General features: G+C 40.9%; 1 protein-coding gene across 1 annotated transcript; it reads left to right on the forward strand.

Moving 5' to 3' along the window:
- Nucleotides 1-423: 423 nt before the first annotated feature.
- Nucleotides 424-1366, forward strand: LOC120221462 (olfactory receptor 56A1-like). Its single transcript, XM_039218857.1, is given in 3 exon segments — nucleotides 424-574; nucleotides 577-1272; nucleotides 1275-1366. Coding segments are annotated over 3 exon segments (939 nt in total).
- Nucleotides 1367-16062: the final 14696 nt, after the last annotated feature.

Here is a 16062-nt window from a genome sequence, read left to right on the forward strand (position 1 = left end):
CTGAAAACTAGTGAACATTTCTGGCCTGTGGGATCTATAATTAGTCAATTTTCTTTATTAGTGTCACATATAAATATCATTTGGAAACGTTTTTGTACCTTCTCAGTATGTTTTAATACTGTAATTACTGAGGTAATTTTTTTAAATTGAGTTTAATTACTGAGATGATTCTTCTCATTTCCCTTCTACACCTTGTGTGCAGTCTGTCTTATTTGTTTTTCTGAATTAACTTAATTTGCTAAGCCCACTTCCTATTCACATATATCTTCACTGAACTTTGCCTGCATTTGGAATTGTTCTTCTATACACAACAGTTTTCTGGCTGACTGTTAGCAAACATTTGGCAGCTTGTTTTCTATCGACCTAATTCCTGTGTTGTACCATATACAAACCCAGGTGAAGTCTCACTTTAGGATTTATCTCATGACATCACCCAGCAACTACTCCATTGCTCCAGTCTCTGAATTCCTCCTCATCTGCTTCCCTAACTACCAGAGTTGGCAGCACTGGCTGTCCCTGCCCCTCGGCCTCCTCTTCCTTCTGGTCATGGGGGCCAACACCATGCTGTTGATCACCTCTGGCTGGAAACCTCTCTTCATGAGCCCATGTACTACCTGCTCAGCCTGCTCTCCCTGCTGGACATCGTGCTCTGCCTGACTGTCATCCCCAAGGTCCTGGCCATCTTCTGGTTTGACCTCAGGTCCATCAGCTTCTCTGCCTGTTTCCTCCAGATGTTCATCATGAACAGTTTCCTTCCCATGGAGTCCTGCACATTCATGGTCATGGCCTATGACCGATATGTGGCCATCTGCCACCCACTACGATACCCTTCCATAATCACTGACCAATTTGTGGCCAAGGCTAGTGTCTTCATCATCACACGAAATGCCCTACTCACTGCACCTATTCCTATTCTCTCTTCCCAACTCCATTACTGTGGGAAAAATGTCATTGAGAACTGCATCTGTGCCAACTTGTCTGTGTCCAGACTCTCCTGTGACAATTTCACCCTTAACAGAATCTACCAATTTGTGGCTGGTTGGACTTTACTAGGCTCAGATTTCATCCTCATCTTCTTCTCCTACACCTTCATCTTAAGAGCTGTGCTCAGATTCAAGGCTGAGGGAGCTGCTGTCAAAGCCCTGAGCACGTGTGGCTCTCATTTCATCCTCATCCTGTTCTTCAGCACCATTCTGCTGGTTGTGGTATTAACAAACGTGGCCAGAAAGAGGGTCCCCATGGACATCCTCATCCTGCTCAATGTCCTTCATCACTCATACCCCCTGCCTTGAACCCTATCGTATATGGGGTTCAGACCAAAGAGATAAAACAAGGAATTAAGAAATTGTTGGGGACAGGGATGTGAATATATGAGATAGATTTCTAATTCATTTTCTTCCTTCTCCTCAGTGATTTTGCCTAGAGAATGTATTGGAGAAAAGCTTGGTGAGTATTTATTATACACCCGGAGGCTCATTTCATTACTGACCCAGATTTCTTCCTTTACTCTCTTGACCTGGTTTAGGTGAAGGTAGGCAACAGGGAGAAACTGATATTCCATAACTGTGTTGAGCCCAAGCAATTATATTTAAGTAAATTTAATCTTTACAACATTTCTGTAGGTGTCATTTCTTCCTTTTTACATAGTAGAAAAAATGGTGTTTTTTAAGAGTGAAAACTACTAAAGACTATAATATCTGGAAAATCGCAGAGATCAAAATATAGACTCCAAATCCTAGGCTCCTTCTACAGAAATTCCCTTTCAAATGCAATTGACACTGGATACCAGACTTCTACCCTACTCTCCTTTGTTTGTGGTTCGTCCTTCATGATATCTATTTCCCACATATACCTACTTTCTTGAGAACCAGTGGGTTCTCAGAGATGGTAGAATCCTGCCCAACAAAGCATCTGCAACCCTACAGAAGAATGTTCATAATAACATATAGCAATGCCAACTTTATATTCTACGCAGTCTCACTATCTTCAAGGAGTCTTAGAAATGAGGATAAGTGTAGACAGAGGCGGGGAGAAAGGAAGCCATTTCCCAGAAAATGGGGAAACTGACCAGGATAGGTTGACCACTTCTCCTAAATGTTTAAGCTACACAACCAGTGAGTTGAAAATCAAGTCTCATTTGATTTATTGACTCTGCTCAAGAGCTCTAGTTGAAAGTGAGAAGACACAGCAAAGTGTCAGGTTTCTGGATAATAGTGGATCCAGTCAGGAGAAAAGAAGTCATACTGGTTATTTTCTGATTATTTAATGTAAGCAAATGGTTAAATGGATGTTGGAAACCTGGAAACTAAAACAGGGGATACTGAAGTAACAGAGAGGTAACACCTGTGGGAAGAACCTTACACTTTGGGAAGAGTTTGGTCATTGGACCCTAGAAGGCTGGAAGTGGGCCCATGGGGCTGGGTCTCACACCTCTGAGGAGGGTACTTCCTTGAATTGGTACTAGTGTCCCAGGAGCTCAGAAGAGGTGCCCTCAGAGCTGGGACTTAGATTTCTGAGGATGGGACCCTGTCCTGTTACTGCTGGTATGTCTGAGGGAGTTCAGTGAGGCTGATTTGATCCTGGGAGTTCCAAAACCAAATCCAAACCAAACACAAATCAAACTCAAACCCAATCCCCAACCAATCAACCAGCCAACCAACCAACCAACCCTGGAGACTAGAATCAACTCCATTGCCAGGTGAAGAGTCAGTGCTCAAGGATACTGACAAGATAGGAACAGATAGGAAGAAGCAAGTATCCCTTGCCCTGCTTCAGCCTTCTAGTCTTTTCCTGTTGTTCTCTATGGGTGGAAACTAATAGGAAGCCAGCTGACAAAGAGTCCCAGTGTCCAAATCCCAGCATCCCAAAGCAGATATGGATGGGCAGGTTTGAGGCTGAGAGACAACAGTTTATGACTGCACAGCTCCTGTTGGTTCTGAGTCTGAGGGCTTGTGACTTGCAGTGCACATTGGCTCCCAGGGACTGGACACAGAATCAGGTTCTTCTGCTCAGGTACACTAAGAGACATGACATTATAACATAACATTACAGGGGAAGCTTTCATAACTGTGAAAAAATTTGGAGTTAGCTGCCAGCAGGAATAGAGAGTGATTACATCACATTCTGGGGATTCCACAAAGTAACTGCAACTCAGTGCAGCTGTGGGCTCCAGGACAGACTCTTCTACACTCAGTAGCAGCAGGAAAGGAAAATGGCATCCGTTTGCCTACAAGAAGGGGCTCTTAAAACCCTCTGGTGTGGCTCTATTTCCTCAAGCCCCAGCCACAGGTGTGACTTAGCATTTGTCATTTTCCACAAGAGAATTCTCTCCTAGGACTCCCTCCATCTCATGGCTGCTAGAAAAGTTTTTATCCACCACCAACTCCAACTGACCCTCAGAGGACTAAAGGGCCAGCTTCAAACATTATGGCCTAAAATGATACTACTAATCCCAATGTTCTTATATACTCATAATAGTGATAGTCATGACATGAAAATAAAAGCTCAAATATTTTGAGCACTTGCAACATACCAGTATCTGTGCATGATTCTTCTATGGATGATTATAAAAATTCATTTAAAAAGCCTAATGAAAAGGATATAATTCATAGGAATAGGATACAGACTGTCATGTGATATTGTCCAGCATTTGGTCCACTCTGTTGGTCTCTCTAGGAGTGCTTTCTCTACCTATGCTATGCTTCTCCCAGGTGCAAATCCAGAAAGGACTCAAAGAGGAATCGCTGTTAGTTGGTCACATTCAATTCTTAATTCCTGCACTAGGCCTCTCTAGATGAGTTCAAATGGCCAACATCATTATGAGAAGCTTGACTCATACTGGGTGTATACAGTTACAGAAATTACAACTTGTGTTAGGGGTTTGTCAGGGATTTAGGGGCTACCAAACCTGTTGTCATTCTCACAGTGACAACCACATCTTCTGGTACATCAAGTTACTTAGCAAACATCCCCTTGCTTATGATATTGAAGTGGCTAAGAGGAGAGTTAACCAATAGTGTCTAAAATGAAGCTTTAGTTCCAGGAAGTAGGTTCCTAAATATAAGAATGGACAAGGCAGATATTTGAGGTTGGCTTTCCATTCTGGTCCTTGAGAGACAGGTTAAGAGGACCACAATTTCTCACAGAATTGTCAAGCCCAGTGTAGGTGGCTTAAGGAACTGGACACAATGGCTCAAAAGAAGATTTTGACTGAGTCTTCATAGATAAAGAAGATGGAGGAATATAATTACCCAAAGAGCCAGATCTTGAAGGGCATACACAGGAGCGCCTGGGTGGCTCAGTCGGTTAAGCGTCCAACTTTGGCTCAGGTCATGATCTCACAGTTTGTGGGTTTGAGCCCCACATCGGGCTCTATGCTGACAGCCAGCTCAGAGTCTGGAGCCTGTTTCAGGTTCTGTGTCTCCCTCTCTCTCTGACCCTCCCCTGCTCATGCTGTCTCTCTCTCAGAAATAAACGAAAAAACAAAAAACTAAAAAACAAACAAACATTTATTAAAAAAAAAAAAAGGCAGATACAACTTTGCCATGAGGCTCTCATAGCAAAAAATGCCTTTGAACATGTCTTGAATGGATAGACTGAAGTAGCAGAAAATAAAGGCACTTTAAATAGGCATTTTATTTCTAGGAGAGAGAGAGAGAGAGACAGCGTGAGCAGGGGAGGGTCAGAGAGAGAGGGAGACACAGACTCTGAAATAAGCTCCAGGCTCTGAGCTGGCAGTCAGCACAGAGCCCGACGCGGGGCTCGAACCCACGAACCGCGAGATCATGACCTAAGTGAAAGTCGGACGCTTAACCGACTAAGCCACCCAGGCGCCCTAAATAGGCATTTTAAAGGGACAAGCTTTCAGTTATAAGATAGGTAAGTACTGGAGATGTAAAGTATAACACGATGACTATAGTTAATGCTGCTGTACAGTATATTTGAAAGTTGCTAAGAAAGTAGATCCTAACAGTTCTCATCACATGGAAAAAATATGGGGTTTTTTTGCATCTATATGAGACACTAACTATTAATTAAACTTGTGGTAATCACTTCACCATATACGTAAGTCAAGCTATTATGCTGTATACCTTAGACTTATATAGTGCTGTATATCACTTATACCTCAATGAATTGGAAGAAAAAAAATAAGATCTTTTGTAAGTTTAACTGAAAAATCTGTGGAGTAACTTCGTTAACACAGACTATGGTCCAGTTGTACTGGAAGGGGCCTTTTGGAAAAGAGCCTTTTGGAAAAGAACATCTGAAGCCATTGAACTGTGATTTTCAGGACCAGAGAAGATTTAAATCAAGAGCAAATAGCAATAAAGAGCAGCATATCTCCTGGAATTAAATTACCTAGGTGAAAAAGGAGTCTATGCTGTTTGAGCCAATGCTCAAAGCAATGATCTAAATAAATATTGTTGAAAAACTACATTGTCTGCATATAATTAAGTGGACTTTGGGATCCTCTGAGTACAGAGCTATCCTGATACACTGTTGCTCTTCAGATATTTTCTAAGTCTATTGGTGTTAACAGTGAGAGCTGTGACCTCAGAGGCCCAGTGTGGGACATCAAAGCTGTGCAGCTAGGGAGTCTGTAAAGCCTGGAGTTATTGCCAGGAGTAATGCTTCATAGCCTCTGCAAGTCAACGCTGCTCTCTTGTGGCTACTAGCAGGAATCACAATATTAGGGTGATTTTAGTTCTCAGCCTCTGCTTGATGTTTGAAAGGGGACTGACATCTCTGTGTTGTGAACATTCCTGGAATCTCCAACACTTAGGGAAGTGGTAGGGAGAGGCTTCAAGAAAAAGATATTGTATTTCCTGCTTATCAGGCATGTGGGGATTTAAATGATTAATTAAAAAACATAAAAGGGATATAACAATTTTTACTCTGATTTTCTTTTCTTCAGTGACATCCAAAATAAAAAATCAAATCAATGACATGAATCAGGTATTTATAAGTGTAGTATGTATCTCAGTATTTAATAAGAAGTTACATTAGCAATATTGGCTAAGGACTATATATAATAATAACATCTATTCATTTCTTTATCTACTCAACCAAAAATTAGTTGAGTGCTTTGTGTGTCATTAACACATTAGTGATTAGCATAGATAGTTACCAAGATGTAAACTACTTTTAGAGAAATTATGGTCAAAATAGCCCATGAATTATCATTATTCTCAATTTTGCAGATTAGACAATTGAGCAGAAAGGTAAAATACTAATGGTCATTCAACTAACAGACAGTATTAAGAACTTAGCTAACTAAATTCATTTTTCTTATCACATTGTCTAAGGATTTAGATACATTTTTAGACTTCTCCTGGACAGATGTGTAGTTTTCTGAAGTTTTTGTGCTCCAGATTACAGATAGAAAAGACAGTGCACATCAAAATCCACTATATATAAAATTAATCAAAGCGAGTAAAGTTAGTTACTACAACAAAGATATACAGTAATTTAACACAAAACTAGCTTACTTCTCATCTAAACGCATTCCAATATGGGGGCTTTGCTTCGTGTCAGAATTTAGGGACCCAAGCTTCTTCCATATGTGGATTTTCCATGTATTAAGCTCTTAGGGAATCTCCAACAGGCATTTCTGAATCTGGCTGACATACAGGCAAAGGGAGAGAATGTTCAAGATCTTGTAGGAGGTTTTAGGGGCTCAATCTGGAGAGATTTACATTATTTTTTCTATCATCCCATTGACCACATTCTTCACATAAATCTAGCTGCTTACAGGAGAGGCTGTGTCATTGAGTATTCATTTATTAAGTGAAATGATACAAGAGAGATTCTTGCATGTAAAATATACTTATCCTTTTCCCAAGGGAGACCACCCAAGCTCACATGCAGTCACTGCTTGCCACACAAAGTCTAAGATCTTGAGCAGTGTCTTCTCCATCAGGTCGTGATATGATTCCTCGTGGGCCAGTCATTTCCTCCTCCTACCACATATGTAATAGTGGAGCAGACACTGGTACCAGTCATTAAGATTCCCAGCTGGAAGTGAGGCATGGAGTTCATTTAGCAGGAACTTGCCCATAGTAATGCTGGAATATTTTGGTGGCAGGCACAGCAACATTTTTACCCCCTGAAATGGTGGAAGTTCCCTGACTAGACACTAGTTATGTTCTCTGGGAGAAACTTTCCATTGTTTCTATGACCCCTAGTTCTGTCTTTAGGGGATTGTGTCTTCACTGCTCCCCATGGTATTATGTCATTCAGGTATTGGAACATGTGACTTCTTTTGCATTATTGCATTTGGAGCCTGCTTCTAGCTCATAAAATATTAAGATTAATAATTGTTTTAATTCTTATGCAAAGACCTTTTTTCCCCTTAAATAGTTTATCGTCAAGTTGGTTTCCATATAACACCCAGTGCTCATCCCAACAAGTGCCCTCCCCCATGCCCATCACCCCCCCATCACCTCCCCCATCTCCCCCACCCCCATCAGCCCTCAGTTTGTTCTCAGCATTCAAGAGTCTCTCATGGTTTGCCTCCTTCCCTCTCCCCAACTATTTTCCCCCTTCTTCTTGCCCATGGTCCTCCATCAAAGACTTTTTTTAAAAGCCAAGCTCAAAAACTGAACAGGTACCTGGTCTAGTTGTATCAGGGCAGTTCCATGGACTAGTAATCACACCCACATATTTTCTTAAGCATACTTAAAAATTTTTCTTTTGTTTCTTTATTGTCTTTTCCAGTTCATGCTACTCCTTTGCAGGTAATGGTGTCTATTTAAGGCCATTGGACTTGAGTAAGACAGCTATACATGTAATCTGCTCTCTTCTCAGTGCTGGTTTCTACGAGTCTTTGTTTTTTAAAGACAATCTAAAACTTTGACCACTGAAACTTTGACCTCCCAAGCAGTAGGACAGTTCTTCAAAACTCCATATTTATGGACTGTCTCTATCATCATTAATATCTGCTTCAAGGCTAGCCAAGCTCATCTACTTATCATAATAACTTTGTCAATGGAATCAATTGCAAGCACATGCAATTATTTTCAATTATTCCAACCTTTCCCCTAGAATTACCATTAGTAGGCATGTCAGCTTTCTTTGTTGTATAATTTTTCTAGTATTGGATGACAGTTTTCTCACCGTCTGCAGCATTACTCGGGATCACTGGCCAGCTGTTGAAATGAACAATTCCAATGCGTCAGTGGTTTAACACATTAAACTTTACTTTTTGGCAACATCCATCCAGTGCATGTGGAGGGAGGCTCTCTTCCATACTGTCTTTTAGAGACCTAGTTTCCTCCATTGTATGATTCCATCATTTCTAGGGCTTCATGTCTTTAGTGGATTAAGAGCAACTGGCCAGAGGTGGGGCACATCAAGGAAGCTATAAATGTTGTACCTGGAAGAGGTACATGCTATATTTTTGGCCAGACTCCATCTTATAGCCCCATATAACTATAGGTGATCCTGGAAAAGGCAATTTTTTTTTTACAAATAGTTTATTGTCAAATTGGTTTCCATATAATACCCAGTGCTCATCCCCACAAGTGCCCTTCTCCATGCCCATCTCCCCCCTCCCCCCCCCACATCCATCAGTCCTCAGTTTGTTTCTCAGCATTCAAGAGTCTTTCATGGTTTGCCTCTCTCCCTTTCCCCCATTTTCCCCCTTCTTCTCCCCCATGGTCCTCAGTTAAGTTCCTCCTAGTCCTCTTATACGTGCAAACATATGATATTTGTCCTCTGCTCCCCTATGACCCAGCAATAGCACTGCTGGAAAAGGCAAATTTATCTGTGCATCTGGGAGGAGGAAGAATTCTGTTTGGTAAACTCAGCCATGTCTCTGTCATTTATAGACATTGATTGTCAGCTGAACTCCAAGCTGTATAGTGGGAAGGGTGAGAAGTGGTAGGAGACCAGGGGAGATTTTGTGGCTCCTCTGGTATCCCTGGAGACACTTGTCAGCCCTAGAGCCTGGTCTGCTGTTTGTTTGGCTCCTCCAGAAGCCTCATTGGTAGATCATCAGGTTTTATTTTAGCCTCATAAAGAGAAGCACAGAGGACCTTTGAGGTCCCTTGCATGTTTTCCAGTCACTCCCATTACCAGTGGTACAAATGAAGAAAGGGACCTTGATTTGTTGGATGTCAGTGGATGGGTATAGGGATTTGAATACCCTTGCCTCCAGACCCAGTCCCTAGGACTGGACTGTCCAAACATATTCTTGAAAACTGCTTTGAGATTTACTAGGATGATATCAGGAGCCTGATGTGGGATTCAAATAAGGAGTGCATTTTCTGCTCAGTCCTTGAGTTTATGCAGAGTTCTTGTGGTCTGTCAAGAGACATTGCTTTTAGGACACAGCGGGAGGGGGACCTGATGAGTTAATACTCCAGGGAAGGATACAATTTGGTGGATTTCCTCCACAAAGTCACTGAATTTATTGCCTTTACTTGGATGTTTACAGTAGAATTAAGAACTGTGTCCTGTTTGAGAAAGAAGCTGTGAGTTTCCTTAGACCTGCGCTTGCTCCTGATAAAGTAAATATTGATTTGTCTGTAGATGGAGCCAAAAGAGATCTGTTTATGGGTTCATGAGATGTGCTTCCGCAGAGCTGGGTGAGCGCAGTTTCCTTGACTTCCAGGTATGCTACTGCCTTTGGAGGAGTCTGAGGAAATCTGTACACTGTGTTTATTCAGCCAACCACTATCAGCTAGAACATAATTCTGAGACTGTAAGATTACATTTCTCTGCATGTCTTTTTCCTATTGTGGGGCAAATACTGCCTTGGTTAGTATCATCACCTTCACATTCCTTTTGCCAGCATCTTTTTTCCTCAGCCAAAGGAATTATATAGTTTACCTATATCCCTCCCCATCCTGTAGCCACTAGTTTTTACTCCATACTTATGAGTCTTTTGTTTTATTGTTGTTTGTTCATTCATTTGTTTTGCTTTTTAGATTCCACGTATAAATGAAATCATATTGTATTTGTATTTCCCTGTATGACTCGTTTCACTTAGTATAATACTAAGTCCATACATGTTGTCACAAATTGCAAGATTTCATTCTTTTTTATGATTAAGTAATATTCCAGTGTGTGTGTGTGTGTGTGTGTGGTGTATGTATATATACACACACATACACATACCACATCTTCCTTATCCATTTGTGTATCAATGGACATTTAGGTTGCTTTCATATCTTGACTATTGTATATAATGCTGCAATAAATATAGGGATGCCATCATCTTTTGGAATTAGTGTTTTCGTTTGCCTTGGGTAAATAGCCAGAAGTGGAATTATTGAATTATATGGTATTTTTATTTTAAGTTTTTTTGAAAACTTTCCATACTGTTTTGTACAGTGGCTGTGCCAATTTAAATTCCCACCAACATAGGATTGCTTTTTTCTGTATCCTTCCCAACACTTGTTATTTCTTGTCTTTTTGATACGCCATTCTCATTGGTGTGGAGGTGATATCTCATTGTGGTTCTGATTTATGTTTTCTTGATGATTAGCGATGTTGAGCATCTTTTTATGTGTCTTTTGGCCATTTGTATATCTTTTTTGAAAAAGTGTCTATGCAGATCCTCTGCCCATTATTGAATCAGATTGTTTTACTGATGGTGAGTTGCATAGTTACTTATGTATTTTTTGGATATTAACTCCTTATTGAATATATAATTTACAAATATCTTCTCCCATTCAGTATGTTGCCTTTTTCTTTTTTGATGGTTTCCTTCAATGAGCAAAAGACTTACAGTCCCAATTGTTTGTTTTTGCACTTGTTTCCCTGGCATGGGCAGATGTATCCAGAAAAATATTGCTGAGGTTAATGTACAAGAGATTAATGCCTATGTTCTCTTGTAGTAGTTTTATGCTTTAGGTCTTAAATTTAGGTCTTTAAACCATTTTGATTATAGATTTATGCATGGTATAAGAAAGTGGCCCACTTTTTTTTTTTTTTTGCTGTAGTTGTCCTATTTATTGAAGATACTGTCTTTCCCTATTGTATATTTTTACTTCTTTTGTTGTAGATTAGTTGACCATATAAACATAGGTTTATAAGGCTCTCAAATCTATTTTTTTTAATCTACACACATTTGCTAACATTCCAAAATTCTAAAGATGAAGTGTTCTGAATAGATCAAAAGAGTTGATTCATTACTTACAAAGGAATACCAATTGGGTGGTTGTATACTTATCAACAGCAACAATAGATATCAGAGAGCTGTAGAAATATACACACATTATAGATATAACATATAACATATATTATCCAATTTGTATATATATAAAACAGTTGTTAATATTCAAATTTTTATCCAGTCAAATTGTCACTAAAAAAAACTACTTGAATTTTAAAAAAAAGAGAAATATGTTTGAAAGTACTGAAAAGTAAAGGAAAGGTCAAAATCTAGGAAAAGATAAAAATTAAGAGATAAAGCTAGGATTTAAAGCTACTTCTGCTCTGAGTACTTCAGCAAATCCTGAAGAAATCATTGTGAAATGGAGCAAAAATTGGCAGTTTTCTGCTTTGAATACACAAAACTCAAAGCATGAGACCCACTGAGAATAGGCTCTGATAACTATCCATCCCAACACACATTCTAAACTGGACCTTATGTATTCTCACGGGGCTTGTTGAACTAAAGTTCATCAGTCTTTGTATTAACTGGTAGCTCTTAATTTGATTATATCTACAAAGACCTTATTCCTATATAAGGTCGCATTCACAGGTACCTGGGGGTTCGGACTTCAATATATCATTTTGGGGGACACACTGAAATCCCAAACATGTAATTTTTTTTTTATTCCTTATCAGGATTTGGTTAACTATAGTTGTTACCTTTAGTAATATGTATCTCCCTAAGTTTTTACAGGATTAAATGAAAAATCAGGTAATATGTACATTAAGGCAATATGACACATTAAGAACTCTGAAGATTTGTTATTATTACAAGTGTTATCCTTGGTGTGACTTTATGTAAAGTCTTGGTTTCCTTCTCTGAAGTGGAAGAAACCATTCCTTGATACACATATTTCAAATATGTAGTGCTTTGTCAAAATAGGGTAAATGTATTTGCTCAATGAAAAAGTGGAAGTAATTTTTATCCTTGCAACAAATCTGTTTTGGAAAGTTTGGTATACCTATATTTCAAGTGAGGAAATTATGGTTCTGAGAGCTAATGAGACTTCTTCAAGGAAAATTAACCAGAATATAGTAGAACAAGGGTTTAAACGTAAGCCTCCAATCATCTCTCCCAATATCCCTATGTTCTGACAGTAAAGAGGGATTATTCACTTATAAGAAACTCAGGGAACAGGGTGTTTTGCCTAAAGGAAACTGTATGCTCTAGCAACATTCTTTCACTGAACAATAATTCACTCAGGAAAGAGTTTTCTTCATTTAGCATATCTATCAACTCTATTTGATGCTGACAATGTCCTTGGCACTTTCCCCAAAACCTCCAAGTAGCAAGGCAGAGGTGAGGCCAGAAGAGTAGTTAGTGCATGAAGGGAACACAATTATATTCCAGGTACATATCTGCCCTGATGTCTCCTTCAGCAGTGGTGGGTAGGAAAGTCTGAGAGCTAGAAGCAGACTCCACTTGGCTCTCCTATCTCCAAGATTTCTGTGCCCCAAGCCTGAAAGATCCTACACTTAGCCTGAGAGTCCCTATCCTAAGACATAGCTGGGAAGGTCCACAGGAGAGGCTATTTTCTAAGTACTACTGTGCATCAATCCAGAGTGGTGGCTGCACTGGTGGAAGTTCCTCTTGTTTCCCAAGAAAGCAATGTCAAGTGTTGCCCTGTGGAAGGTGAAGATTGTTAAGAGTTGAACCTTCTGCCACCATACTTATGTGACAAACTTAAATTTTTAAAAAATGTTTTATTTATTTCTGAGACAGAGAGAGAGAGAGAGAGAGAGATGCAACATGAGCAGGGGAGGGTCAGAGAGAGAGGGAGACACAGAATCTGAAACAGGCTCCAGGCTCTGAGCTGGCTGGTCAGCACAGAGCCCAGTGTGGGGCTTGGACCCACGAACCATGAGATCATGATCTGAGCTGAAGTCAGACACTTAACGGACTGAGCCCCTGTGACAGAGTTTAAACCAAGTACAGCCATGAAGGTAAAATCGTGGCCATGAGACCACATGTGTATAAGCAGGGACACTTCCAGGGATTTGCTTGCGTCCAGACCACTGATGCTCCCACTGCAGGAGAGGGGCTCACGGGACAGTGCTCCCTGGCACCAGGTTGCCCATGGTCCAGGCTCCTCTGAGGTCCAAGCTCCTTTTATTACTGGGGATGTTCTTCTGTCACCTCCTCCATGGAGCTATAGGGCTGAGGAGAGTTTATTCAGTTCTTCCCCTCAGGTGCATCAGTATCAATTTTCCCTGAGAAGATTCTCATCATGTAGTTTACACACCCTTCTTTTACCAGGGCTTCTTTATTTAGACTCCCCAAGAGCCTTTGACCTCTCTTCCCTTCCTTACTTTATTGACAATGCTGAATTAAGCCTTTTACAATGTATTCTCTTGGGAAATAGACCATAGGGCCTCAGGGTCCAAGTGTTTAACAAGGGCACAACTCTGGTGAGCAATGAAAAGAGAAGGGGCACAGTGGAGCCAGAGTTCATAAAACCAGCCTCCAGAGCTCATAGAAGGGCCGGTTTGGTGCTCTCTCCGGCAGCCGGAAACAGCAGCAGTGCAGCTTTCTGAAGCTGGTGAGTCTCAAGCTGGACCAAGCAGGACAACTGTGAGAAGGAGATCATGAGACGAGAGAGGAATCCAGGAGCCTAGTATGTAAAGGAAAAGGAACTCTTTCAACAGGGTCTGGTGTACATGCTGACCCTGCTAATCGCTTAGATCTGGTATAAGGCTGAGTGGCAGGGACTGACCTCATGCTGTTATTTCATTCAGGGATGAGGCTGAGTTATTTTGTGTCCATACAGGGTTTGCAAACTTCCGTAGACTCAAAGGCCCCCTCCCATACCATGGATGGGTGACCAAGCCCCCTTGTGCCTGGCCAGGTGAGAAACTTCCTTTCTGCCCTAGTCTAAATTCATCTATGAGTCAAGGTGATCACTCCATTTTCCAGTCTTGGCTTGAGTCTTCTGTTGTAATTTTTTTATTCAAGATTCGTGTGACCTTTACAGACTGTCAATATATCACTGTTAGAGACCATATTTGGTGAATAGCTCTTAGCACATGGATCAATCCCTTTGTAAATGTCAGTCCACCAGTCCTGGAACTGGATATTGAACATCATTGCCCCAGATGCCCAACAGGTCCTCATTGCTCAGATTAGGAGGCCTCAGTGTCACTGAGGAGAATACAGAAAGAGAGGAAAAATGGTCCTGGCTCTTAAGAAATTTACTGAAACAGAGCTGAAAGTATATTGCTACCTGGGAGAATATACCAGTGTTATAGGAGGTTTGAAAAGGACACTTCCTCCTTGTATTAGTGAAAGGTCCTTAGTGACATTCTGGACTCCAGTCTCTCTGCCTGCTTGTCCTTTCTTACACTCCTGTAGTTCTCCCCACACCTCAAATACATCCTTCTTTTCCACCTGCATGGCCTTCATTCAGATCTTCATCACTTTTCCTCTGTATTCTTTGGGACTCTCCGAAAGCCTCTCTCCCCCCATGTGATTCCCTGTGTCCAATCTACAGCACATCACTTCCCTGTCTCAAATTCTCTGTGCTTACTTAAGGTGTACATGATAATGCCTGCTCTCAGGTGGCCCTCACAGGGCTACCCCTGCACACCTTACCTTGTCTCCTGACCCTCTGCTCTCCTGCCTGCTTCCCCCAGAGAACTTAGGATCTATCACCACCTAGCACCTCATCACCCATCATACTGATCATCCACATAGCTGTTTCTACTCTTACCATTGCATACTCAGAGTCCTTCTTCTCCCCCAGGTGAATTTGCCTCATTTATGTATCTTTCTCTGATATTCTCAACTCATGTGTCTCTGGGCCTACCCGTACCTGAGGAGATCATAGCCCCCTTTTCTCCCCACAGCACTTGAAGTTAAAAATCATTTATCTGTTTCATAAATGAGGAATGTATGTGTCATAAAGTTTAATTTTTTTAATGTTTATTCTTGAGAGAGCGAGAAAGAGAGAGCGAGAAAGGGGGAGGGGCAGAGAGAGACACACACAGAATCTGTAGTTGGCTCCAGGCTCTGAGCTATCAGTACAGAGCCTGAGGCGGTACTCAAACTCATGAACTGTGAGATCATGACCTGAGCCAAAGTTGGGCGCTTAACTGACTAAGCCACCCAGGCACCCCTATCATAGAGTTTAAATATCTCACAGGATCATACAGTGAGTATAAGAGCCAGACTTGGGATTTACTTGTTGGAGGCCAACTTTTCAATCATACCGCTTTGCTTCATTCATCTGTGCTTTCATCTCTTCCCACTGTTTGTAAGATCAGCTTTATTAGAACCACAACTATACTGGGGCGCCTGGGTGGCTTAGTCGGTTAAGCGTCCGACTTTCGCTTGGGTCCTGATGTCGCCGTTCGTGGGTTCAAGCCCCGCATCGGGCTCTGTGCTGACTGCCAGCTCAGAGCCTGGAGCCTGTTTCAGAGTCTGTGTCTCCCTCTCTCTCTGATCCTCCCCCTGCTCATGCTGTGTCTCTCTCTCTCCTAGAAATAAAAAATAAAAAACAAAAACATTAAAAAAAAAAAAAAAAGAACCACAACTATACTGTCTTATAAGGGTTTGTAAATAAATTTTCCTCTATTAATTAAGATACCACTGTTTGCTTAATCCATAGTATACATTTGTATGCCTAACATTAAAACCAGATACAGGGAAGGGGCTGAGTATTTTCTTGCTTATTCAAGTAGATCAGGTCACTCTGAGAAAACAGAATTTGAGGTTTATGGATAGGAAAGCATTTTCTGAAAAGATAGCTATGTTTTCTATCCTTCTTAAATCTCTGATTCGCATTGAGGGTCATTTTCCTAATCACAGATGAAAATACAGGACAGAGCTGATATATAATTGTTCCTCTTCTAGGCTAAAGCCCCTGAATCCTTGGTTTGTTTTAAAGCCCTATAATCAGTAGAAAG

The sequence above is a fragment of the Hyaena hyaena genome, unplaced genomic scaffold, assembly GCF_003009895.1.
Source record: "Hyaena hyaena isolate Hyena2069 unplaced genomic scaffold, ASM300989v1 scaffold_779, whole genome shotgun sequence".
Classification (NCBI taxonomy): Eukaryota; Metazoa; Chordata; class Mammalia; order Carnivora; family Hyaenidae; genus Hyaena; species Hyaena hyaena.